The sequence below is a fragment of the Sorex fumeus genome, unplaced genomic scaffold, assembly GCF_029834395.1.
Source record: "Sorex fumeus unplaced genomic scaffold, SorFum_2.1 ptg000030l, whole genome shotgun sequence".
In the NCBI taxonomy this organism is placed as follows: domain Eukaryota; kingdom Metazoa; phylum Chordata; class Mammalia; order Eulipotyphla; family Soricidae; genus Sorex; species Sorex fumeus.
The window spans coordinates 8,074,141-8,101,994 of record NW_026606087.1 but is presented as its reverse complement, the minus strand read 5'-3'; the positions used below and the strand labels follow the sequence as shown (position 1 = coordinate 8,101,994).

Sequence of the window (27,854 nt, the reverse complement as noted above, 5' to 3'; positions counted from 1 at the left end):
CTTTACAATTAGAGACATGTGTCTTTAAAAAGACCTGCCTTTCTTAGCTTTTACTGAAGATTAATATAATGGCCAAGTAGCGAACATTTACATATCTTGAAAAATAAGGAACTACATGATACATTGCATTGTACAGTTTAGCAGCAGGAACAAAATCCATCCCAATTGATGACTGGGTATGCGTATTTTCTACTAAACCACATATACTGGCACTATTCTTTTTTTTCTGGCTCTAGAAATCTCAGAGATCAACAGAAAGCTAAAAATATAAAGACAAAAGTGTCTCAGATATATGATAGAACTATATTTCTTATTGATGTGGCTCTGAATTAAAGAATTTTTTCCCGTTGTTGTGGAGGCCATGGAGTAGTGCTCAAGGTCTACCAGAACCATACCTAGCAGCCCTCATATGGCCATGCAGTGCCAGAAATGGGATCCAGAATGTTGCAGATGCAAGGTATGTGTCTACTATTTAAGAAACATCCCCAGTTCTCTTTGAATTTATTTTCAGGAGTACATTAGAAAGTTAAGAGAATATTGAACCACAGATCACAGACTGGTGCCAGACTGGCTTCAAAAAAAATCATCTGGAGGGGCTGGAGCGACAGCACAGCGGGTAGGGCGTTTGCCTTGCACACGGCTGAACTGGGTTCGATTCCCAGCATCCCAAATGGTCCCCTGAGCACTGCCAGAAGTAATTCCTGAGTGCAGAGCCAGGAGTAACTCCTGTGCATTGCTGGGTGTGAACCAAAAAAAAAAAAAGAAAAAAGAAAAAAGAAAAATAATCTGGAATACTTGTTAAAATACAAATCCCCAAGCCAGAAATATAAAATAGTGAGTAGGGTACCTGCCTTGCTTGTGGCTGACCTGGGTTTGATCCCTGGCACCATATAGGGTCTCCTGAGTACTGCTGAGAGTAATCTTAGCTAAATATAGAGCCAGCAGTAAGCCAAGTACTGCTGGGTGTGGCCCAAGTCCCTACATTTACCCCCCACCCCCAACAAGTAAAAAACAAACCAAGTTTCTAGTTGAAGTCCCAAACATGCTAATATTAGAGATAGAACAGGGTATAGGACTCTGAATTTTCCTATTTTTCAAACTTAAAAATTAAAATTTTTTGTAGGAAGGTAATTTAATTTAAGGTAATCTTCCAATAGCTAGGGCGTTACACTCACCAACTGCCCCCGGTGCCATGTAATCCTATCAATGGCCAAGACCCAGAGACTATAAAACCGAGCTCCCAGAAGCGCGTGGCTGTATTTGTGGCTGCTTGACCTCTTATTGTCTAGTTCTTGCTCTCAGAGAACCGGGCAGGCTACTGAGAGTACCGTGCCCGCACGGCAGAGTCTGGCAAGCTCCCCATGGCATATTCGATATGTCAAAACCCAGTAACAATGATGGGTCTCATTCCCCTGACCCTGAAAGAGCCTCCAATGTGGCACTTGCTAAAATCTCAGGGCTAAGACAAATGGAGACGTTACTGGTGCTTGCTTGAGTAAATCGATGAACAACAGGATGACAGTGATACAGTGAATTTAATTTAGAAAAAATAAGAGTGGGAGGGGGAAAGAGTTGTATACTCAAGAATGAACATGGGCTTTCCAAAGGGGAGAGAGACAACAGTACAGGTTGTGATGCAGGTGAATCCCAAGATGCTGAATGCCTGAATTTTTAATACTCTTCCCAATGCTTATGATGCATGTTTGCAATATAGATTATAGATTTAGAAACCTTGTGCTTCATAACAATTGCCTTAAGTTATTTTTTGGGGAAGCAAACAGGCATAAACTCTCAGATTGGGCTTGGAAGTTAGAATGCTCATAATTAGGCCCTGCATATAAAAGTGTACTCAACATAGGTTATTTTTGCTCCTTTGCTGAATGCACTATTTAACAAATAGAATACTTTTATGAGGATCTACATGATAAACTCCTTTATAAAGTTAATGGATTAAAACAAGAGTTGTTATCTCTGTACAAAGTCAGGAGAAATATTCTGAGGAACTATATTGCTCTTTTCCCCCAGAGATATTATACCCGAAAAGCATGCAGTCTAGAGTAATAACTTACCTTCTGTATAGGTGGAAGCCTTCTACTCTCTCGGTGTACTGCTTCCAGGGTTTCGATGTGCATAGCTACAATTCCTAGGATGAACCAGAGTATTTACAGTAAAACAGCATGAAACAAGCAGAATTAAAACAATTCTGGACTCTTAGAATTAAATGGTTTCAAGGTTTCTCAAAAAACTAAACAGAGAATTACTATAGGACTCACCAATTCCATTCCTAGGTACAAATCCAACATAATTAAATATAATTAAAAATAAAGACTCAGATACTTTTATATAATACTTATACTTATAGTTACATTATTCATAATAGCCAGAAGATGAAAAACAACCCAAAGTCAAAATGGAGACAAAATGTGATACATACATCAGGGTAATAATTCAGCCATAAAATTTATGACACCCACTAAAACATTAACAGACCCTGAAAATAAGTTGACATAAAAGAACAAATATATTATTTCACTGATATGCAATATAGAGAATAAGAAAAATTCATAAAAGAGAAAGATTAGAGGTTTCAGTGATCATGGTGTCGAAAATGGGGAATTATGGCTTAATGAATACCAAATTTCCATTAGGGTCTGTTTTGATAATAGTGATGATAATGGCATAATATTGTGAATGAATTGAAAATGGTTAAAATTGAAGATTTTATTACATGTACATATTTTTACCACAACTTATATTTAAAAAACTGAATAAACAAACAACAAACAGAGCTAAACTAGACAGAAGACAAGTATTAGAGGTGTTTTGCTGGAAGAAGTATCTCCATATTTTTGTGCTTGCTCAATTACTGCCAATATTCTGGTTCTCTAGTATATACCTATTGATATATATATATACCTGGTATCATGCAGTGAAGGCTTTTGATGTGATCCTGAGTAACTCCACTCTCTGTACAAACCTTGTCAATAAATCGGGTAATAAAACGTACAACAGAATTGGCAATATCATTATTTTCTGAATCTTCAAATCCACTTTCAGTATCATAGCTCTCAGCTACACTTCCTGCAATACTATGAAAGTCAAGGAAAAGATCATAATCAATATTCAAACATTAACAAATGACTACTATGGGGGTTAATTCCCGTTGCTATTTAGACTTGCTTAACTTTATTGCATTTGTTTGTTAAGTTTACTTTATCAAGTATATCCAACTAGAGGGCCCACTTAACTATATGGTTTCTTTGTAAGTGACAGTGAGATGTGACATTATAACTGCGTACATTTGGAAGTTACTATCAGGCACTGTCCTTTTGACTCAGATTTGTTTTTGTAAGGAATACACTCAACATATTACCAAAAGGAATTCAGAAACCACAGAAAATAAAGCAAAAGGGGATCACATTTATTATCTGACCATGAACCCTCCAAAACCTTATACTTCCAAGTTAACTATTGTATCAAACCAAGTATAACTTGGTTATCTTGGATCTTTGCCAAATGGGGAACATGGTCTGGGTAGGCAGAGTGGAAAAAAAAAAACCCTTTCTAGTAAACAACACATTCCTCTAAATGGAAGCGTCAAACTACCCTATGAATACTTCCACCAATATATGTCTCTGTCTGAGTGAGTCACAACCCTTTGTTGCATTTTGAAGCCACCATTCTGTTGGTGTTAACATTATGCAAGAGATGGGAATAAATCTGAAATGGCAAGGACATGAACACTCAATCCTTGCACTCATTGCTTCTTCTACTTCCACTATTCAACAAATCTTACTGCCTCTTATACTTTCTTTCAGACCGAAGACCATGGAAATGAATCATTTATCTGCTCTAATATATTCAGTATTCTTTCCTCTAAATCAACTACCTCGGGTGAGTAAGTATTAAACTAGGTAGCAAATATGGTCATCTCAGAGAAGTAAAGAACTTATGTATTTTAGCTACTCACTATTGTAGTGTGGTCATCTATAATAATTAATAATAATTAATTTAATAATTAACATGTTTATGATTTTTTGGGGGGAGGGACACACATGGGGCTACCCTTGGCTCAGTGCTCTGGGGTCACTCCCTGTAGTGCTTAGGGGACCACACAATATTAGGAACAAAAATTGTCTCCCTACATACAAAACATATGCTCAGCCCATTGAACAGTTTCCCTGGTCACTGTTATGATAACTTAAAAAGCTGTAGTTATTGATGGTCATTAACACAGATAACTTGACTAGCAGTATGAGACAAAATGGGAAAAGATGAAGCAAGATCTTAAAAATCAAGCCAATCCGTCAATATTGAGTCCTGTGAGATTCATAAGCATTAAAGGTATGGAACTGAGGTAATTGAAAAAGATTCTTTTCTAGTAGGACAGATGATAGAAGAGAGGAAAAAAAATGAATCAGAATATTTTAAACTATTGCGGTTTAAAGAAAATAACCCTATTGTATAGAAGAACTAAGAGATTTGTGCAGTTGACAATCCAGTGCAAAATGCTGACTTTAATTTGTTAGGTCTTATAGTTCATGGTTTTTCTTCTCAGGTACACAAAGTCACTGAAAAGTGGAGAATAATGATCACTGTATGACTAAAACTCAAATATGAAATTTTTTGTAACTATCTCACAGTGATTCAATAAAAAAAATAAAAAAGAACATGATCTCCCCCCCCCCCCCACAAAAAAAAGACATTACAGGAAAAAAAAGAATAAAGTTCTAATGAATAATGTAAAAAAAAAATAAAAGGTGGAGAACAAGAAATCTGTTAGAACAAGATTATTGGCAACACAACACATAAGCTGAGAGAAAGGCCAAGAGACCATTACTCTGGCAAGAAGAGTTCAATAGTAATTTTCCATAGCACAGCGGTAGGGCGTTTGCCTTGCACGCAGCCGACATGGCTGACCCGAGTTCAATTCTTCCGTCCCTCTCAGAGAGCCCGGCAAGCTACTGAGAGTATCTTGCCCGCACGGCAGAGCCTGGCAAGCTACCCATGATGTATTCAATATGCCAATCACAGTAACAACAAAGTCTCCAATGGAGACGTTACTGGGCCCGCTTGAGCAAATCGATGAACAACGGGAGGACCGACCGTTCTCTTTCTATAAATATAAATAGCAGAAAGTAACTGAAGGGTTAGATGAGTAGTGGTTGACTCTGCTGAAATATAAGGTCACAAAGGAGAAGACAATGTGTGAAGTGATTTAGAACAGTGGGATGGCCAGGAAGGTGGCTCAGAGGGCTGAAGGCATGAGAAGAAGCCAGGTCAGTCCTTGGCACCAGTGACCATGCTGGGAGTAGCCCTGAGCACTGCTGACTATGGTCCCTAAAGAAAAATAGTATAAAATTTTTGGTTCAAAATATTTGAGAGTTCTCTGCTAAGTGAAAAGTGTCTGCTGGAAGAATAGGGAGGCCTCTGTGACTATACGATTCTGTACCTGTTTGTGACAATGCTGTTGCTCCCACTCTCCCAGTCTCCTGGGGCTGACGTTCTCAGGAGCTTGTTTTTACTGGTATCGAGTGGAACCAGCAGGTTGACCATGAGGTTGGCAAAGTGAATGGCCTGACTAAAGACGGTGCTTTCCTCACGCTGTACCAACTCCTGCTGCGTTGATTTGCTCAGAGTAGGCCACAGACGTAGTTGCTCGGCTGCGAGGTCCATTGCTGTCTTCTCCTGATACTGGTCATCAGGAAGTTTATCCTAAAATATGGTGCAACAAATATAACACAACCCACATCCAGCATTTCACATGAGTATCAACAACATGGACTGCTTTAATAATTCATTTATTAAGTATCCATATCAGCAAAAATTAAAATATAAACACAAAAACAAAAAACCTAATCTCTTTCCCCATGCCAAACCAGCAGGCCTTGCATGGAACTATGTGACAAACCCAAGGCAGCAGTAGCAAAGCGCAGATAGATATATTTCTTCTTGCTAATACTAATTATATTTATCCTTGTGGTTCCATCTCTTTCAAGCTACCAGTTACAACAAATTTGTGACCCGAAGTTCCTATAAATGTTCAGATATGACCCTTCCAATAACATTTACTAATACTCTATTTTTTTTTTTCATTAGCTCTCTGGAAGAAGAAAATACAATGACTGAGTTAAAAAAAAAAAACACCACCAGACTTTCTTGTAAATTTGGGAATTTGGGAAGTAAACATAATTATTCACATAGGAATGTAGGTGACCAGAAGATTTTTAAAAGGAATTTTCTTAGAAGACTGAGAGTTAAACAATAATAGCTACCCCAAACCTACAATGCACATTTTATAATTTGTGAAATGCAGATACATATATAGTTTAATCTGCATCAAACTGGAAGCTCAGATAGAGCCTTTTTTTTTTTTAAAGAGCAGCATTGTAACTTTATAGAGTGTGGGGCACAATGCTTTAGGTGGCCAAGAGTCGGTTCCCCAGGCCTCCCCAAGCAGATAAACAAAGAGACGTGGGACCATAGATTGATGATCAAAATGTCCATTTAATGCAGAGCTGTTAGAATACTTAGAGACAACTGAAAGGGTCTGAGATATAGGACTGCACGTAGGTGTGATTGATCATTTACAGAGGTAAAGTGTGTTTCGATGGAGGCAATTCTCTTGGGGGGATTAACTCAAGGAAACACTCTGTCTCCCAGGGACAACTATATTGCTTTTCTTTCCCCCTTCAACTGTATATATTAAAAATTAAGTTTACTTATTAATACTTGTAGTTATCTGGATAAACACATAAGAAATATAGGTTCCAAAACTTAGTTCTCTGGGTTCTGAGGGCAAGGCGGCTGGGCTTCTACCGTAAATCCCAGACTAGGTCCTCAGGCTGGTTCAGTCTGTCCTTCCCTAAGGGGGTCCTGTCTCTTAAGTCATAATGGCTTGTATCAAGACCATGCTTTTACGGATTCTAGACTGTCCCATTTTAATGCTGGGGTAGCTTTGCTACTCGCCCCGGGTCCAACCAAGTCCCACGGTGGGACCTCCTTTTTGGGGTGTTAGGAACTATAGCAACTGAAGCCTGAGTCAAGTTAAAATGACTGATGCATATATATATATATATATATATATATATATATGTATATATATATCGGACTCAATGAACACCTAAATATTAGCAGCACAGAATTAATTGTCTTTCTGTGTTTAAGCAAACAACACTGGCCTATAGTAAAATATGGAAAGGTTATAGGGAAAATAGAAAAGCAAGTAATTCACTACATATACAAAAGTCCAGAATTACCAGAAGTTTTGACTTATAAGTAACCAAGACTGACTTGGGGAATGTAACAATGAGAGGCAAAGCACAAAGGAAAGGTTAAAGATAAACTCAGGGAGTTGGGGTGTTCGTAAGAGCACTGTAAGCTTCTCTGGGGGGAGGAAAAGGGGCAATTCACTAATGAAGCTAAAACACTGAAGGTTAATATCCAACAGGGCATAATTAGTGTTTTTAAAAAACAATAGATTTATATTGCAATCCTTTACTTGTTAATAAAGACACCGAGCAATGTCTTTAGTATACTATTTTCTAATAAAAAGTCAATATTCTTTCTTATATAAACAAATACACACTTTGTACTTTTATAAGTCTGTTTAGATTTTTCCCATAAATTTTCTTAATTATCAGCTGCAAAAATTTCTTGGACACCCATTCCTGGCTGAGATGTCCAGGGTGATCTTGGAGGGGGGCTGGGCAACAACCACCCAAACAAATCCCCAGAAGCTGCTCCCACACCCCAAAGCGGTCACCATGTCTCTGGGGACCCCACTACCTTAAGACTGAGTGTCACAGAAAACTTAATCTGCTGAAAACTTTAGGTACAGAGGTCTTTGTGGCTGAAAGCTCTAGACCTTTTTGGAGTCGGGATGAATGACCTCCCACCTCCCCAAACTTCCCGAAGCCCAGGCAACCACGCCACGTCCCACCACCTCAGCCATGTAAGCTCATCTACTGACCTTGTTCCAGAGTTCTAAATTTTCTAATTCTCTTCACTCTTTCTAAATTTTACAGTTGTAGGATTTACCCATTTTATGTAAACTCTAAGATGTGTTAGCACAGAATTATGCATATTAATTTTTTAAGTTTAAATGCCTTTAAAAGTAGATTTTGAAAAAAAATTTTTTTAATTTGTAGCTTTGTGAAATTCCAGATTATTTTTATTCATCTCTATGTGTGGAGGTGTCACTACCTCCACGTGAAAAAGATGTCTCGCCCATATGTGGGGAAGAAACAGAGTAAGAGAGGAACAAATGGTCAAAGTCACTGGAACTGTAGGTTTTTCCTATCAAACTGGGCTACCATGGAGGGGTGGTATTGGGGACGAGTCCTTGGGAGAGTGAAGTGGAGAGAAGTGGGCTCTCTGGTGATGGGTCTGGTGTTAGAATGATATATACATGAAAACTTTGATTAACAGTATTGTAAATCCCAGTACCTAAATAAAAATTATTTTTTTAAAAAAGGAAAATATCTGTTAAAAAGCAAACAAAGCTAGTTAATTAAAAAAATTTTTTTAAAACGAAAAAGAACAGAGGACATAAGGGACATAAGATGACATGTCTGCTTTCCAGATACTTCTGAGATACACAGATGAGCAATATGGTGCTTAAAAAAACCATCCAAAGCATCCTATTAGCTCAGCTATTTGGAAACACGGCATCAAACTAATAGTCTGAGTCTTATACAAATTACTTTCAATAAAGTGAAGCTGATGTTTTGAAGAAAAATCTGAGTTTTAAAGTAAGCAAACAAAATTGTACTAAAAGTGCACAAAAAATAATTTTGAATAACAGATGTGTCACTGTTAATAAGTTCCATATTAAAAACAGGCCAATAATAACTATTGTTGTAATTATACAAGGCATGGAAACAATACTACTATGTAGTTTCTGTTAGATATCTAAGTTCATTTATCCTAAGTAACTTTACAATGACAATGACAGAAAAAATTAGAGTATATTATCAAAGATACAGTATTTGGCTTACTACATAAAGCTCAAAAGAAATAGAAATGTAATTTTCTTTCCCAGTACTGTATTTGTGATTTTAAAACTTATTACTTTGGTATTTTCATACTGACATAAAAAATGTGTTAAAAATGTCAAAAAGTAAAATTGAAAGAGGAAAAACATCATTTTAAAAGTGAATCAATGCTGACAACCAGTCATTTTGATTTTTTTAGAGGCCCTCTAAAGCAGTGCTCAGATGGCCCCAGGATTCTTGGCCAACTGGGCTAGGGATTCAATGCAAGGGCCCACCCTGGAAATGCTAGAGGTCAGACCTGGAGGTTCTTGGGGGGACCAGGGGGTGCTGGGGACTGAACTAGAGTCAGTTGCATACAAGGCATGTGTATTAAGCTCTTACTATCTCTCCAGCCCTGATAATCAGTCCTTCTTGGTTCTTTTTCTATTTATTTAATTATATATTTATTATTTTTTACTGAAGCACAGTGAGATACAGTTATAAAATTGTTCATGATTGGTTTCAGTCATATAATATTCCACCACCCATCCCTTCACCAGTGTACATTTCCTACCACTAATGTCCCCGGTTGATAATCAGTCTTTAATGTGCTACTTTAGGTTCAATTAATGAGGATAATTTCTCACAATATTATGTATAAGTACTTTTCAATGTGCTTCACTTGTGTTAATGTTAAAATTTCACAATAATTTTATTTACCTTTAAGGTGGAAATTTCTTCTGCCCCTCTTGGAGAGCCCGGCAAGCTACCGAGAGTATCTTGCCCGCATGGCAAAGCCTGGCAAGCTACCCGTGATATATTCAATATGCCAAACACAGTAACAACAAGTCTCAAAATGGAGATGTTACTCGGCCCGCTAGAGCAAACTGATGAACAACGGGAGGACAGTGCAGAGACAGTGCAGAGAATGTGGAAATAATGCACAGGGCAGCAATATAAATTGCCCAATACCATAAGTACTGAACAATATTACAAAATTTCAGAAAAACTTAAGTTGTTCATTTAAATTAAAAACAAAAAATTTAAAACATGAATTATTCTTAAAATATTTAATATCAATAAAATATAAAGAATCATACAGATTATTCTTAAAACATAACCATCCTAGATTATTGGTATACTTTTGAGTTGAACCACTGAATTTTACATGTATTATAGTCAATTAACTCTAATTTGAAATTTCTTTAAGAAAGTTCACTGCACAAACATGTACACCTTTGTATTTTAAATTTTTTCTGTTCAATTTTCAGCAACCCTTGGAGGGGGGCGGGTTGAGTTTCCCCCCCCCGCCCCGAACAGAGCTCCGGCAGCCGAGGACCTCCAGAACCAGCCACAACCATGCTGAGACCACTCTCCACACGCATGAAGGTACCGGCAGAGGAACAAAGGCATGCGGGTCCCGGGGATGAGATCTCCAAGCCTGCTCGGATCGGGGCTGAGCATCCTCCACCCAGATCCTCCATCTTCCAGTAGGCAGGGGTCACACCCACCAACTGGCCCCCTTGCACCGTGTAAGCCCATCAACAACCAAGACCCAGAGACTATAAAACCCAGCTCCCGGAAGCGCTGGGTTATTATTATCACACGTCTTATTATCTCATTCTTACTTTGGACAACCTGGCAGGCTACCGAATGTAACCTGCCCACACAGCAGAGTCTGGCAAACTCCCCGTGCCGTATCCAATATGCCAAATACCAGTAACAATGATGGGTCTCATTCTCCTAACCCTGAAAGAGCCCTGAATATGGCACTTTTTAAAATCTCAGGGCTAGGATGAAAGAGACGTTACTGGTGCCTGCTTGAGGCAATCGACGAACAACAGGATGATCGTGATCATGATCGTGAATTTTCAGGAATTTTCCAGGGTCTTTTATTTATTAAAATACAATAAGGTGATTCTGCTGATAATGAATTATAGTACAAAATGTAATGTTGGAAATCAACAGAAAAAAAGATCAGGACAGCTCTCCTTCAAGAGAAACAGTGGTACAAGCTTTCCTTGAAGCCAGAACTCCAGTTCCACCCAACATCTTTCTTGTCTTCTCCTACCTTATGCTTCAGATATGGCGCATGATTGTCTTCCTTGGCCGAGAGATAGAGGGAGCGAACCTGCTCCTGCACCGCATTGTAAAAAGTTGTTTCCCAAAACTGCTGATTCGTCCAAATAGGGTGGTCCTGTACACAGGTGTAAGCAAACTGGCTGACTCCAGGGGCCAGTTTCTAGGAGAAAAGACAAAAACATACCACCATGAATTGGGATGGCAAAGCTATGTAAGCTCAAAAGGTTACAGTTATCACAGGTTAATCACAGATCCACAGGTTTTTTAAAAACAGAAATAGCAACCACAAAGACACTCTTTATTTTTATTCTTTGACTAAAACACACAACAGTGGGGCTTGGTAAGGTTTGGGGGCACTTCTGGTGATGTCTGGTCCATTGAATGGCATACTGAATACAGAGCCTGGGGGTTTAGAGCTCAAGCAGGTGCTTTGAAGATTTTTGGTGCTAACTGGCCACTGTGGACTTGCTCTCTTAATCACTTTATCCACTTGAGTCAGGCTTTTAGCAACAACTAGAAATCAAAGTTGTTACATGAAGTAGAAAAGTTTGAGTATTTATATCATGTAACAGAAGATTACTGCAGAGCAGGTAATTTTTTTCTTTTTGGGTCACGTCCAGCGATACTCAGGGATTACTCCTGGCTCTGTAGTCAGGAATCACTCCTGGTGGTGCTCAGGGGACCATGTAGGATGCTGGGGATAAAAACCGGGTCGGTTGCATGCAAGGCAAATGCCCTACACGCTGTGCTATTATTCTAGTGCCTAGAGGAGTTAATTTTTATTTCAATTAAGACATACAATAAAATAGGTGATGACCTAAATATAAAATCCAGATAATTTTAAATTTCTACTTGGTTTTAGGCTATATTTTTCTGGAATCGCTAACTGAAATGGGAGTGAGCCTTTGGTTGCTACTAAAGAATAAAGGCATATTATGAACCTGAGACTCAGAGGGGCTTGCAACCTCTCTACTTCTCAATGAAGTTCTTTATCTCCCAACCAAGGCTGATTACAATTTGACAGAGCTCTAAAGAAGTCTAATGAAGCCTTGCTTTTCTCCATTAGCAGCTTTCATTCACTTATGCTACAATATTCATCTTCCTTGGCTAATAATTAGTTATCTTTCTGTTTGCTCACAAACTAAATGTGAATATGAAAAAATTACCTAAAAATTAATATGAAAAAATTCCCTAAAAGTCTGCCAAAGTTTCAAAGGATTATAACATAAACATTTCCTAGGTAAGAATGATAGCAGGTTCATGAAGTGATTTCTGATGGCAAGACAGTCACAAATGACTATGATATTTGATATATGGATAGAAACAAATCCCCAAAGACTTAAAATATCATCAATTCTCCAAGCAAGAAATTTTATTCCTATTGTTGGTTTCTATATCTTCTCAAATGGAAGCAAGGAACACTAATTCCCTGCCTCTAAGGTTGGAGAGGGTCACTTGTACTGATGGACAGGTGTGTTCTTGGGGACAGCAGGGGGCAGTAGCACTTTATTTGGCCTTGATTCCATCAGGGTCTGAGACAGGAATTATAAAAATAGAGATTTACAATACGGTGCAGGGGTTAGAAACTGGGCTATAAGCTGAGTAATACTGCATGCCCTCAATGTATATCTGAAAGACTGTAGAAAGAAACTGGACTTCCCAAAGATCACACAACAGTATGGTAGATAGGATTAGAAAGAAGGTTTCCCTTATTTTATCTTGTTTCTGTAAGGTAAAATTCAAGATAGGATGCCCCCATTTTTTGTGTGTTTGTGTGGGTGCCTCCAAAGCAGTGTTCAGGACGGCTGGGAGCACAAGTGGTTTTTGGCCAACCTGCAGTTCAGCACAAGGAACCAAGATGAGATGCTACTTGGGTTCTGCTGTTCTGGGCATACCCACGTCACCTGGAAATGATCAATGTCGTCAAGGGATGTACCAGGTGATGCTAGGAACCACATGGTGCTGGGAATCAAGTCTGGGTTGGGTGCATGTCAAGCATGTGCCCCAAAGCTGTACTATATCCCAGTCCAGAGCATAGGGTGTGGGCAGTTGTCTTGCACTAGGCTGACCCTGGTTATATCCCCAGCACCCTATATAGTCTCCTAAGCACTGTCAGGAGTGAACCCTGGGAACAGAGTCAGGGGTAAGTCCTGAGCACAGCTGAGTATGCCTCTCTCCAGCCCCAAGAGATATTTTACAAAATAAAACTATAAAGTAGTTCATCTGAGAAATATGTAATGAGACTAGGGATTTAGATTCAGTATATACTGTGACATAAGCACCTATGTATAAAATCATCTCCTGATTCTAATAATTTCTTTCATCTAATGACTTTCCTAAGATGATTTCACAAACTACTACAAAATGCCAATTTCATGATCTTTTATTTTGCACGAAGATAAGACTCAGAGAACAAAGGTGAGGGTGGTAGTGGTAGGAAATAATCCCTTGATAAGTGACATCCTTTCTTATGATTCCCTTCAATTCTGCCAGTGATAGTTTCATTATATAATGAGCCTTACTATTCTATCCTAAAGAAACAAGTGATATTTTGCCATACAATTTTATGAGATGTCTAAGAATGTGTTGACTTCCTTATCTACAGAAAAGAGCCCTGACAGTACTAGATGAAGCAATGTCATTCATTTTCAACAAAACATTCAAAGGAAATCCAGCATGGGGCAGGATATGGAGGAAAAAACTCATGGGATTTACCATCCAGTTCAGATTCAAGTTGAAATAAGTAGACACAAATCATCTCAGAGATAAATTAGTCAAAGAAGAAGTTAAAACGTCAGTATGAGGGGACTGTCAAAGGCTGGCTTCTGCTAAGACTTGTTGGTTTTGGGCTCTATTAGGAAGCTCAAAGGGAAATCAGATTTCAGAAAGCAGGCTAGAAAGACTGAGTTTACAAATACCTAATGGTCTTAAAAGAAAACTACAGAATACCAAGACTTGCTGTTTAAATAGTAGCGAATTTCCATTTCTGGAAGACAAATGTGCCTCTCTGCATGGTTCAGGGGCTCATGGTTCAGTCATATCCTTCTATGACTACACTGGCCTTACCAAATTCAGGTAGTGAGTCACTATTATAACCGATTTCAGGGCTGGAGAGATAGTACAGTAGGGAGGTACTTGTCTTGCGTGAGAATGACTGGATTTGATCCCAGGCACTCCATTTTGGTCCCTAAGAACTGGCAGGAGATCCCTGAGCACAGAGCCAGGACGAAGCCCTGAACAAAGTCGGATATGGTTCCAATTCCCCATCCCCCATTTTTTTTTTTAGTTTATTGGGTTTATTTACTAAAACAGAATAGTGATGTTTAAAACTTTTTACTTTTTTAAAAATTTTTATTAGTGAGACACCATGAGGTAGTTGTAGACTTACAAATTTTGTACTTGGGTTTCAGTTATACAATGATCAAATACCCATCCCTCCACCAGTGCCCATTTCCCACCACCACGGATCCCAATATCCCTCCCACCCCCCATCACCCCCATCCCACCCTGCCTCTGTGGCAGGGCATTCCCCTCTATTCTCTCTCTCCTTTTGGGTGTTGTGGTTTGCAAAAGAGGCAATGGGTGGCAATCATGTTTGGTCTATATATAGTCTGCTTCTCCCATCCTGGGAGGATCCTCCAACACCCTTTCTTTGGTGCTCCTTTCTCTATCTGGGCTGCCTTTTCCCCTAGGATGTGCGGCTGGCCTCCAAGCCATGGGGCAAAATCCTGGTACTAATCTTGGTCATTCTTAACCACCCCCCCCCCCCAAATTTTTAGAGAATTTGTTTTGTTTTGGGTCATACCAGGGTGTGCTTAGGGCTGACTCCTGATTCTATGCTCAGAGATCACTCCTGGCAGTCTTGGGGAACCATCTGTGGTGCGGAGAATTGAATCTGGGTCAGCTGTGTGTAAGGCAAATGCCCTACCTGCTGTAGAATCACTTCGGCACCTAAACTAGTTTTTGGGTGAACTTTGGGAATACTTAGTCTTGAAAGACACCACTCTCTGCCCCCCATCAAAAAAAAACACAACAATAACAAAACACATTGCCAGAAATAAATAGGAAACATATTAAAAATCTGTCTTAAGTTTATTATTTGTCTTTGTTTTGGGGCCACACCTCACTGTGCTCAGGGATTACGTCTGGCTCTGTACTCAGATTACTCCTGGCAGGCTTGGGGGACCATACAGGGTCCCAGGGGTTGAACCTGGATTGGTCTGTGTGCAAGGCAAGTGCTTTACTCATTGTACTATTTCTCTGCCCCCTGTTTTAATTTTCAAATAAACCTTAAACAAATGTGCTCTGTGCATTTTTAAAAACCAAAGACAGAAAGACACCATACATATACTAAAAGCCTATTAAGTGCATCTCTGGAATCTACTTGGGACCTGTAGGAAAGGTAACAATGATCCTGTGTTAGATATTTCATTCCCATTTATTATTATTTTTAAAGAGTCTTCCTTCCCTTCCCTCTGTTGCTGTGATGACTGGGGTCACTCACATGCCTGACAATGGTGCTTGCGTATTTGGTTGTGGTACCCACACAGTGGGTATGGTGTTCACTGAACAGTATTCTCCTTTATAAAGTTGTGGTGCTTGTACATGCATTATGCCACCTGCCAGACAAACACTGATCACTGTGTTGTCTCTCTGGCCTTCTGTTATCTTATATGCCTTCCTTTCTATCCAAGTTCACGTTTCCTAGATAAATTTTCCCATGTCATGTATATATAAAGTATGGGAATATATACATACATATATTTTGAATATCTAAAATCTGTCACTAACAGAATATAGTCCTGGTCACCTGACTTTATCAATTTAGATAATTTTATCCATTATTTCTGGCAGTGGGCTGGAGCGATAGCACAGCGGGTAGGGCGTTCGCCTTACAAGCGGCCAACATGGCCGACCCGAGTTCGATTCCTCCGCCCCTCTCGGAGAGCCCAGCAAGCTACCGAGAGTATTCGATATGCCAGACACAGTAACAACAAAGTCTCCAATGGAGACGTTACTGGGCCAGCTCGAGCAAATCGACAATCAACGGGAGGGCCTTTACCTCGAGTATCCTTAGCAAACTTTTTTGGGGGGCCACACCCAGCAGTGCTCAGGGCTTCCTCCTGGCTCTGCACAGAGATTACTCCTGGTGGCGCTGGGGGGCTGTATGTGGTGTGAGGGATTTAACCTGAACTGGAGGCCACTTGCATGCAAGGCAAGGGCCCTACCTTCTGTGCTATCATTCTGGCTCAACATACTCATTTAAAAGAACATTTGATTATAGTTTGGGTTACATGCTTACACACTTTGCATTAACTTATTTATCTTTTTTTCTTTTTGGGTCACACCTGGCGATGCAAAGGGGTTACTCATGGCTCTGCACTCAGAATGACTCCTGGTGGTGCTCAGTGGACTATATAGGATGCTGGGAATTGAACCCGGGTTGGCCGCGTGCAAGGCAAATGCCCTACCTGCTGTGCTATTGCTCCACCCCCTCGTTTATCTTTTTATTATATACCTAAATTTACTAAACGTTCACTGATTCACAAAGCTACTGATGACAATTACAGACACTTAATGGTCGAACACAAACCCCACCACCAGTGCCATCAGCCAATGATACACAGTTCCTCCTCTTTCCCTACCCACCCCCTTAACTCTTCTTTATTTTTTTTTATGTAGGAGTACTGCTATTTATTCAGCCACTGATTAGCTGACTGAATTGTGCATGAACTCCACCTTTTTTTTTCATTTTTTATAATTTTATTTATCGAATCACTGTGAGAGCAGTTACAAAGCTTTTGGGTCTAAGTCTCGGTCATACAATGAAACACCTGTACCTTCACCAGTGCCCATTCTCTACCCCCAACAGCCCCAGTATACCCCCATCCCACACCCTCCCCCTACCTGTAGGGCAGATGATTTTCACATTACTCTCTCTCTACTTTGATAAGATTCAATATTTTGACACCAGACCCACCATTATTAAGATTTTACCCCAACACTCAGATCTGCTGAAAAGGCAACAGTACACAATTTTTTTTCTATTGCTGGTTATGAATAACATATGATATCATGTGGCTGCAGTAGTGGCTGCGCGATTTTGAAATTCCGAAATTTTAACACTTAAATCTGGAGGGATTTCTGCCAAAAACTGCTGGGTTCTGAGATTTGCTCCTGACTCTCTGGGATTATGGCCGTTAAGCAGCTTGATCAGGAGCCAGAAAGGCCATTCGTGGGCGATGACTTGGGGTCTCATTGGGGTGGGGAGAACAGGACTGGCTCCATCCCCATCCCGTGAGGCCCAAAATGTCTCATCACTGTGGGCCCAAACCTGACTGTCCAATGGCCTCTGGAGGATGACGCCAGGGGGAAGCAGGCTAAGGGACAACACCCTTCCCCCCCTTGGGTGGCCTGGTGACAGTAACGTGGTGGTCTGGATGCCACTGGGTTTCGAGATTTGTTTCTGAGTCTCTGGGATCATGGCCATTAAGCAGCTTGATCAGGAGCCAGAGAGGCCATTCATGGGCGATGACTTGGGGTTTCATTAGGGTGGGGAGGAAAGGACCGGCTCCACCCCCATACTGTGAGGTCCTGCGTGTCTCATCACTACGGGCCCAAATCTGACAGTCCAGTGGCCTCTGGAGAATGGTGGCCACCGGGCCGCCAGGGGGAACAGGCCAAGACACGAAACCTATTCCCACTTGGGTTGGCCCAGCACTGGTAACCTACTGCAGGGACCAGACGCATTTCTGTCAAAAGCTGCTGGGTTTCGAGATTTGTTTCTGAGTCTCTGGGATCACGGCCATTAGGCAGTTCAATCAGGAACCAGAGAGGCCATGCCTCCAATTACATAGCTGAGCCGGAGGTGGTTTGTGGGTGTGTTTCCCACATACCTAACTTTTGGCCATTTACTTTCTTGGTAGTCTCCAATGGAGACGTTACTGGGCCCGCTCAAGCAAATCGATGATCAAGGGGAGGGCCTTTACTTTACTTTACTTTCTTGGTAAACTTTGCCCCAAGTTTTTGGGGTCTGGCCAAAGGCACAGCAGCAATTTTGGGGTATCTGGAAGTCTGAAGGTGCCATCAGGCTGCTGATGCACTTGCCTCACAGGTACAGATTGACCTGCTGGTGGCAACATACCCTCCTTAACTCTTTTTTTAAAAAAATTTATTATAATTTGGGTCATGGGCTGGAGCAATAGCACAGTGGGTAGGGCATTTGCCTTGCATGTGGCTGACCCAGGTTTGATTCCTCCGAACCTCTCGGAGAGCCCAGCAAGCTACCTAGAGTATCTCGCCTGCACAGCAGAGCCTGGCAAGCTCCCTGTGGCATAGTCTATATGCCAAAGACAGTAAAAACAAGTCTCACAATGGAGACGTTACTTGTGCCCTCTCGAGCAAATTGATGAACAATTGGAGGACAGTGCTACAGTTTTAGAGTACATGCATTCACCAGGAGTCAAACTCTTTACCTGAGATGTTCATGCACATTCTGGATGCAAGGTTACTGGGGTCAATGTAGTGCTTATACAATGCTTGGTGGGTGTCACATTTCCTGGTCACACCTTAGTTGTGGTATTCACACACACACTTTGCTGTGGTGAAGTTAAATACCAAATGTGGTATCAGAGATCACAGATGGCAGAGCTGCCAAGATCATATTCAGTGCATGCAGTGAGTCTTTGGATTGAATTTATGACCCGATGCTTGCAAGACAGCATGTTGTAAACACTGAATTTATTTCCCCAGGTCCCCACATTTATGCTTTTTATGCTTTACATCTGTATTTAACTATAAAGGATATATGGGATTATACTGCAGGCTTTAAAAATGCTTAAGATGCTTCCAGAGTATAACTTATAAATCTATATACAATTTACAATTTAGATGTTAGCTAATTAAATAATAAAATTAATCAGGATAAAGCATAGCTGAATTTTTTAAAAAATACAGGAGTACTGCTATTTATTCAGTCATTAATTAAGCTGACTGAAGTGGGCATGAACTCCACATTACATTAAAAATTTTTTTTAAATTGAATATCAGCAAGTCAGACCATAACAGAGCTGTTCATGACTGGATTTCAGTCATACAATGATCCAACACCCATCCCTCTACCAGTGTACATTTCCAACCATCAATGTTCCCTGTTTTCTTCTCATCATCCCCTAGTCCCCCACCCCCCACCCCCAGCCTTCCTCTATGGCAGACACTTCTCTCTCCTCTCTCCTCTCTCTCTCTCTCTCTCTCCCCATTTCCTTTTGTGCATTATGGTTTGCAATACATTTACTAACAGGTCATCTGTTCGTTCAGGGCATTCAGTATTTTTATTGGGATGGTAGCTTTTTAACTGGGTGGCAGCTTTGGGGTGTTGTTGTGACTGCAGAGGATTCCAGAAGTATAGGGAGGTGAAGGCAGGAAGTCCATCCCAACCCAAGAAAGCCTGGAGATTTCAGTCACAAAACCCACACACCAAAATTTTCAACAGGTTATTATCTTGGTGAGGTCCATTCTGAGAGTCTGGTGGAGTCTGGCCAGAAGCATGGCAACAATTTTGTATTGTGGGAGCAAGTGGCTGCCGGGGGTTATGCTTGGGCAAGCACCAGGCTAACACCCACCCCACCGGCCCCCAATTTAACCTGGTCTGTTCAGCCTTGCGCAGGTCTGAGATTAACTGTGGCTTTTGATCTCTTTAGAGCTTTATTTATGGATCTCTGAAGCAAGACTGATAAATGAGCTTGCACAACTGAACCGGAGGTGGTTTGTGGACATGTCTCCCACATACCTAACTTCTGGACCTTTAATTTCTCAGGAAACTTGTTACCAAGTTGTTGGGGTCCAGCCAGAGGCACAGTGGCAATTTTTGGTTATTAGGAAACCTGAAGGCACCATCAGGCTGCTGATGCACTTGCCCCAGGTATAGGATGATCTGCTGGTGGCTGGAACCCCCCATATAGCCAAAACTTTATAAGCTTTTTGTAACAACTCTGAAGGGGCAGAGTGGTGAGTAAGGTACTAAAGCAGTGAGTAACTAGGATACTGTGTCACTCGTAGCAATTACAGAACTGTGAGTAATCCAGTTTGTTAAATGGATGTGACTTTGGTAATAACATTACAGTTTTTGCTGTTGTATTACCCCTGATACTGTAAGATATAATAGTGCAAGTAACCTCAAATTCATAATGTTCTAAAACTTTTCAAGGTTGCTTAGAAGATTTGGGCATAAAATTTCTGCACAAGAAGTATATTCACTCACTTTCATTGCTCAATTTCCATTGATGTTCCAGGGTCTGTGGTTGGAATAACAGAATTAAGTACCTAAACCATGTATATTCTTCTAATTAGTGAGATTGTATTAAGCTGCTTGGTAATTACTGATAGATCAGACAAGAAAATCTCTTTTATCTGTGATCCAGTAATTAGTGGAAATCAAATATAAGCTTGCTATCAAGTCCATCATCCTGAGTTTAGTATTCTTTTATTCTTTTTTTAAAAATTCGATTTTAATGGCTTTGTTATTTACTACATCCACATTTTGCCAAGTTGCAAACATGGATCTTTTTTGTGTAGCAACTTTTCCCCGTTTGCCATCCTTTCCCTTTCTCTGGTTGCTCTAATAACCAGGAGTCTAACACACACTTAGTTGTAAGTGCCCTGGGTGGTGGTGCTCACTGGGGTTGTACAATTTCAGCTGTGGTGCTTGCACACATTCTGGAGGTGACATTCCCGGCTTCAGAGTTCACATCTTTAATTCTGGCGCTCATTGGGTTGTATACGTTAACATATCTGGCTGCAGTGCTCCAGCGACCACACACTCTGGTGGCAGCTAGGACTCCCACACAGCAGAGCCACTACGACTTTCTTCAGTGTGTATGGGAAACACTGCGGATCAGACTGGAGGCCTCAAGGTTGTAAGGCAGGAATCTCTTGCCATTAAGCTAGTCCCTGATCTCTTATTTGTCATTCTTAAAAATACAAGACTCAAATTTCCTCTTCCTTTTTCCTCTTGCATTAAAACTACACAAATGGAATCATACTGTGTTATAATCTGCATTTTTCATATGTTATATTCTAGATGTTTAGATAATAACACATAATTATTATAACCAAGCTATACTAAGTTCTATGTATATTTATGGAGTTAGTCCTTAGAGCAATTTTATCACCCATTGACTATTACTACCCTTGTTACATTTTTCTGTTGTCTTTGGCCACTACTGGTAGTGCTCAGTGGCTGGTCACAGTGAGATGTTCAGGTGGTGCTTAGGAACATCAGTGAGATGTCCCTGGTGGTGCTTAGGGAACCATAAAGTACTGAGAATCAAACCTGGGCTCTAGCATACAAAACATGTACTCAAGCTGTTTGAGTTATTGCCCCAGACCTACCACTGTAATAAAGGTAGTGAAACTGAGGCACAGAATGAGCTGGGATTCAAACTTAGGAAGATGAGCTGCAAAGTTAGATTTCTTTTTGGGGCAATGAAGGAAACTCTCAATTGGTACTTAAGAAGCTGTGGACCCCTCCACCAACTGAGCCTGCTGTTGAATGCAAGGGTTCCAGGGAGTGATGCAAGAGATTACACAGGCCATCTCTGCAGTGCTAAGGGGGGTCACACGGTGTTGGGGATCAAATCAATACCAGCCGCATGCAAGACAAGTGCCTTAGCCTTGTATTATCCCCTCTGGCTCTCAGAATTTAGTTTATTAATTAATGTACAATTTAATAACTGCATGGAGCTTCACTATATGAACATTAAGCATTTCTCTGTTTTTATTAAAAGACACTTGCACTGTTTCCATTTTTTTAATTTTATTTTTAAAATTATTTTTGGCTATACCTAGCTGTCCTCAGGGCTTACTCTTGGCACTGTGCTCATGGATTACTCCTGCTGGAGCTTAGAGGATCTAACTCAGGTAAGCTGCGTGCAAGAGATTTACCTGCTATATTACTCCTCAAATTCCTGTTTCAATTTTTTCCTATTATAAATTATGGTGCTTCAGCATTATTACACTGGCTACTGATTTTAGTAATAGTGTATGAAAGAACATGAGGGACCCAAGAAATTTAATTCTCATTATTATCTAAACCAATAAATATGATTTGGGTTTTCTACATGACTATTTTTCCAATGAGAAATCAATTCTCGAAGATATTTTCTAAATCTAATATTTAAAAAGTGATTCTTTAATAGTAAATACCTAGTTAGCAATTAAAATTTTAATTTTTTTGTCAAAAAGTTCTGTTTTCTATTGATTTTTGTCTTATTCCAACTAGTTCAAATCAGAAAAAAAACTTAAATAAATTCTATCATTAGTTTGCATATCTCTAAGGTCAGTTTAATTTTATATACCCAACCTATATTGAACAAATACAATCATTTGTCTTAACGGAATTTCTGTCTGGTGGTTACTGATTGTATCCCACTTGTGTCAAAGGACATGGCATCTGTATTTCATGTATATTAGTAGCTGGACCTAGAGTTTGATCCCCGGCACCATCAGACATGCCATGGGTGATTCTGGCAAAGTCATTTTGTGATCCCTGGTGCTCTGCAACCACATGTGTGTCCTCCAGTACACTACTACCACAACAAAAACAACAAAGAAAAAGGATGGGGAAAAAAGGAGAAAACAGAACGTTTTGTATTAAATCAAAACTAAAAAAAAACATACAGAATTTGTGTTATTTAGTTAAAGCGTTAATTGGAGAAAGATTTCAATATTTTATACAATTAAATGCCAGTCTCAGAAAAAAGAGGAATGGTTTCCAATCAATGATTCCAGCTTACACTTAGAGAATTAAAAAAAGAAAAGAAAATTAATGTTAAAGAAGGAAATTTTAACAGATGAAAGCAGTCACAAATGAAATAGAAGAAACATTAGAGAAAACAAAAAAAATTAAAGAAAAGCAGTAAACCCCCCCAAAATTAAAGAAAATTAATTTGGTTTTTAAAGAAAATTAATAAAACTTGATAAATCTCCAGTCAGATCACAAGAGCACTGTAGCACTGTCCTCTCATTTCATCGATTTGCTCGAGCAGGCCCAGTAACGTCTCCACTGTGAGACTTGTTACTGTGTTTGGCATATCAAATATGTCATGGGTAGCTTGCCAGGCTTTGCTGTGTGGGCGAGATACTCTCGGTAGCTTGCTGGGCTCTCTGAGAGGGGTGGAGGAATCGACCCGGCCTACCTGCCGTGCTATCACTTTAGCCCACAAAAACACAAAACACAAAATTATTAATATCAGGAATGAGAGGTAACATTATTAAAGGTTCTACATATGTTAAATTGACCACAATATTTTACAAATTAAAATATTACAAACAACTTTATATCAACAACGGCTGACAAGTTAGATGAAACAGGATAGTAAAATATAAGCTATCAAGCCTCATCCAAGAAAAAAACAAAGAACCTGAACGGACGAATTAATAGAGGTTGAGCTCTAAAAGGTAAAGGTAAAGGCCCTCCCGTTGTTCGTCGATTTGCTCGAGCGGGCCCAGTAACGTCTCCATTGGAGACTTTGTTGTTACTGTGTCTGGCATATCGAATACTCTTGGTAGCTTGCCGGGCAATCCGAGAGGGGCGGAGGAATTGAACTCGGGTCGGCCGTGTTGGCTGCGTGCAAGGCAAACCCCTACCGCTGTGCTATTGCTCGCTCTGGTTAAAAAAAATCTCCTGTCCTCTTTTATTTCCTGAAGTAGCGTTTTGTAGTTTTCTTTGTACAGGTCCTTTACTTCCTTAGTTAAGCTGATTCCTAGGTACTCGATTTTCTGGGGCACAATTGTGAACGGGATTGTTTTTTTCATGTTGCTTTCTTCTCTCTCACTGTTTGCGCATAGGAAAGCCATGGACTTTTGGGTATTGATTTTATAACCTGCAACTTTACTATATGAGTCTATTGTTTCTAGGAGTTTTTTGGTGGAGGTTATTGGGTTCTCTAAGTAGAGTATCATATCATCTGCGAATAGTGAGAGCTTGATTTCTTCCTTTCCTACCTGAATGCCCTTAATATCTTTTTCTTGCCTAATCGCTATTGCAAGTACTTCCAGTAATATATTGAACAGCAGTGGAGAGAGTGGGCATCCCTATCTCATCCCTGATCTTAGAGGGAAGGCTCTAAGTTTTTCCCCATTGAGGATGATGCTTGCTGTAGGCTTGTGGTAGATGGCTTTAATTATGTTGAGGAAGGTCCCCTCTATACCCATTTTGGCTAGGGTTTTCATCATAAAGGGGTGCTGGATCTTGTCAAATGCTTTCTCTGCATCTATTGATATAATCATATGCTTTTTATCTTTTCTTTTGTTGATATGATGGATTATGTTGATTGATTTTCGAATGTTAAACCATCCTTGCATCCCTGGGATGAATCCTACTTGGTCATGGTGTATGATCTTTTTGATGAGTAGTTGGATTCTATTTGCTAGTAGTTTGTTGAGAATCTTTTGCATCTGTGTTCATCAGGGATATCGGCCTGTAATTCTCTTTCTTTGTGGTATCTCTGTCTGCTTTTGGTATCAGGGTAATATTTGCTTCGTAGAAACTGTTTGGAAGTGTTTTTGATATTTCTATTTCATGGAATAGCTTAAAGAGGACTGGGAGTAAGTCCTCTTTAAAGATTTGGAAGAATTCACTAGTGAATCCATCCGGGCCAGGACTTTTGTGCTTGGGGAGACTTTTTATTACCATTTCAATTTCCTTGATGGTGATAGGTCTGTTCAGGTATTCCAGGTCTTCTTGGTTCAGCCTTGGGAGTCTGTAGGAGTCTAGGAATTTATCCATTTCCTCGAGGTTTTCATGTTCCGTGGCATAAAGCTTCTCAAAGTACTCCCTGAGGATCCTCTGAATTTCTGTGGTTTCTGTTGTAATGACCCCCTTTTCATTTCTGATTCGGTTTATTAGGGTTTTCTCTCTCCCTTTCTTTGTGAGTTTTGCTAGAGGCTTATCGATCTTGTTAATTTTCTCAAAGAACCAGCTCTTGGTTTCATTGATCTTTCGGATTGTTTTTTGGGTTTCCGTCTCGTTAATCTCTGCTCTGAGTTTTATTATTTCCTTTCTCCTCTTCGGGTTGTGCTCCTTTTTTTGGTCCTTCTCCAAGCTCTTAAGCTGTGAGGTTAGGTTACTTATGTGTGCTCGCTCCTCCTTCCTGAGGAATGCTTGTAGAGCTATAAACTTTCCTCTTAACACAGCCTTTGCTGTGTCCCATAAGTTTTGGTAACTCGTGGGTCGGGAGACTTAACATTGTCAAAATGGCAATAATACCGAAAGCATTGTATAAATTCAATGCAATCCCTATAAGGATACCCATGACATTCTTCAAAGAAATGGAGCAAACACTCTTGAAATTTATATGGAACAATAAGCCCCCACGAATAGCTAAAGCAATTCTTGGGAAAAAGAAAATGGGAGGAATCAACCTCCCGAACTTCAAATTGTACTACAAAGCAGTAATAATTAAAACAGCATGGTACTGGAACAAAGGCAGAACTGCAGACCAATGGAACAGGGTTGAATACACTGACATCTCCCCTCAATCATATGATCATCTAATCTTTGATAAAGGTGCAGGTAATGTGAAGTGGAGTAAGGAAAGCCTCTTTAATAAATTGTCTTGGCATCACTGGACGGCTACATGCAAAAAAATAGGCTCAGAACTCTGCCTAACACCATGTACAAAAGTAAGATCAAAATGGATTAAAGACCTCAACATCAGACCAGAAACCATAAGGTACATTGAAGATAAAGTTGGCAAAACCCTCCATGACATTGAAGCTAATGGTATCCTCAAAGATGCCACGCCACTGGCCGAGCAAGTGAAAACAGAGATAGATAAATGGGACTATCTTAAACTAAGAAGCTTCTGCACTTCCAAAGAAACAGTGACCAAAATACAAAGACAGTCTACAGAATGGGAAAGGATATTCGCCGAATACACATCTGACAAGGGGTTGATATCCAGGATATACAAAATACTGGTTAAACTCCACAAGAAGAAAACATCCAACCCCATCCAAAAATGGGGCAATGAAATGAACAGAAACTTTCTCAAAGAAGAAATCCGAATGGCAAAAAAGCACATGAGAAAATGCTCTACATCATTAATCATCAGGGAGATGCAGATCAAAACCACAATGAGATACCATCTCACACCTCAGAGACTGACCCACATTCAAAAGAACAAAAGCAACCGATGCTGGCGTGGATGTGGCGAGAAAGGGACACTCCTTCACTGTTGGTGGGAATGTCCACTGGTTCAGCCCTTCTGGACAACAGTATGGACGATTCTCAAAAAATTAGAAATTGAGCTCCCATTTGACCCAGCAATACCACTCCTGGGAATATATCCCAGAGAGGCAAAAATGTATAGTCGAAGTGACATCTACACAGTGGAGTACTATGCAGCTGTTAGAAAAGATGAAGTCATGAAATTTACATACAAGTGGTACAATATGGAAAGTATCATGCTAAGCGAAATGAGTCAGAAAGAGAGGGATAGACATAGAAAGATTGCATTCATTTGGGGGATATAAAGTAACAAAGTATGAGATTAATACCCAAGAATAGCTGAGATCAGCACCAGGAGGATTACTCCATAACTTAGAGGCCAGCCGGGTATCCTAGAGGAAAGGGCAGTTCAGATAGAGAAGGGAGCACCAAATAAAGGATGTTTGGAGGATCCCCCCAGGAGGGGAGATGCATGTCGAAAGTAGACTATGGACTGAACATGTTTGCCACTCAATGCCTCTTTTGCAGACCACAACACCCAAAAGAAGAGAGAGAACACAGGGGATTGCCCTGCCACAGAGACGGGGGGGATGGGGGATGGGGGTGGGGGGATATTATCCATGGTGGTGGAAAATGGGCACTGGTGGAGGGATGGGTATCTGATCATTGTATAATCGAAACCCAAGCACAAAAAATTGTAAATCTACAACTGTAAAAAAAAAAAAGAAACAAAAAAAAGTTATTAGTTTACTGCCGCATATAAATTAGAAAAAAAAAAGGAAAAAAAAATCTCCTGGAGGGCAGGGGTTAGGGATGAGTGGGAGGGGGAGGATGTTAAAAAAAATCTTCCTTGGGCAGGATAAATAGTGGGTAGGGTGCTTGTCTTGCACATAAATTAGCTTGTTTGATCCTCAGCACCTTAAATGGTTCCCTGAACACTATCAGTAGTGATTTCTGTGTGCAGAGCTAGGAGTAACCCCTGAGCATTGCCAGGTGTGGCCTTCCAAGAAAAAAAACACACAACAAAACAAAGAAAATATTCTTAGAAAAACTTTGGAACCATAGGTTTACTAGAATTTTTACCAAATATGTTAAGAAAGATCTAGATTAATACAACACAAACTCTTTCAAGTAATTTAAGAGGGAATACTTCCCAACTCATCCTATAATGCAAGTGTACACTGATAAAAAGCCAGAATATACTACAAAACAACAATATTTTTCATGAATATAGAAACAAAATTTCTAAACAAAGTTTTAGAAAACCCAAAATAGTATAATACATAATAATTGAATTAAATTTGAAGAATGCAGGGTAGATTTAATATTTAAAACCAGTTAGTGTAATTCACCATAACAAAACAAGAAAGAAAAAAACCACATGACTCCTATTAAATGTAGAAAAACATCTTTGTGTTAGAAATAGAAGAGAATTTTCTCAATCTAAAAAAAACTTCTATGAAGAACCTGCAGTTACATAGCATATTCAATCATGCAAGGAGGAATGCTTATCTCCTTAGTTCAGGAAGAACTTGGAGAAGGATGTATACACAACACTGTACTAATGT

At 39.9% G+C, this 27,854-nt stretch overlaps 1 protein-coding gene across 4 annotated transcripts in view; it reads right to left on the bottom strand.

Annotated features, from left to right (window-relative positions):
• SBF2 (SET binding factor 2) overlaps positions 1 to 27,854 on the bottom strand; it is a 472,123-nt gene that overhangs the window by 71,325 nt on the left and 372,944 nt on the right. For all 4 annotated transcript variants that reach the window (XM_056115864.1, XM_056115865.1, XM_056115866.1 and 1 more), the window contains exons 18-21: positions 11,047 to 11,217; positions 5,453 to 5,715; positions 2,917 to 3,089; positions 2,070 to 2,143 (exon numbers count right to left, since the gene is read on the bottom strand). In XM_056115864.1, coding sequence (XP_055971839.1) covers positions 2,070 to 2,143; positions 2,917 to 3,089; positions 5,453 to 5,715; positions 11,047 to 11,217 — 681 coding nt within the window. The remainder of the gene's footprint in view (positions 1 to 2,069; positions 2,144 to 2,916; positions 3,090 to 5,452; positions 5,716 to 11,046; positions 11,218 to 27,854) is intronic.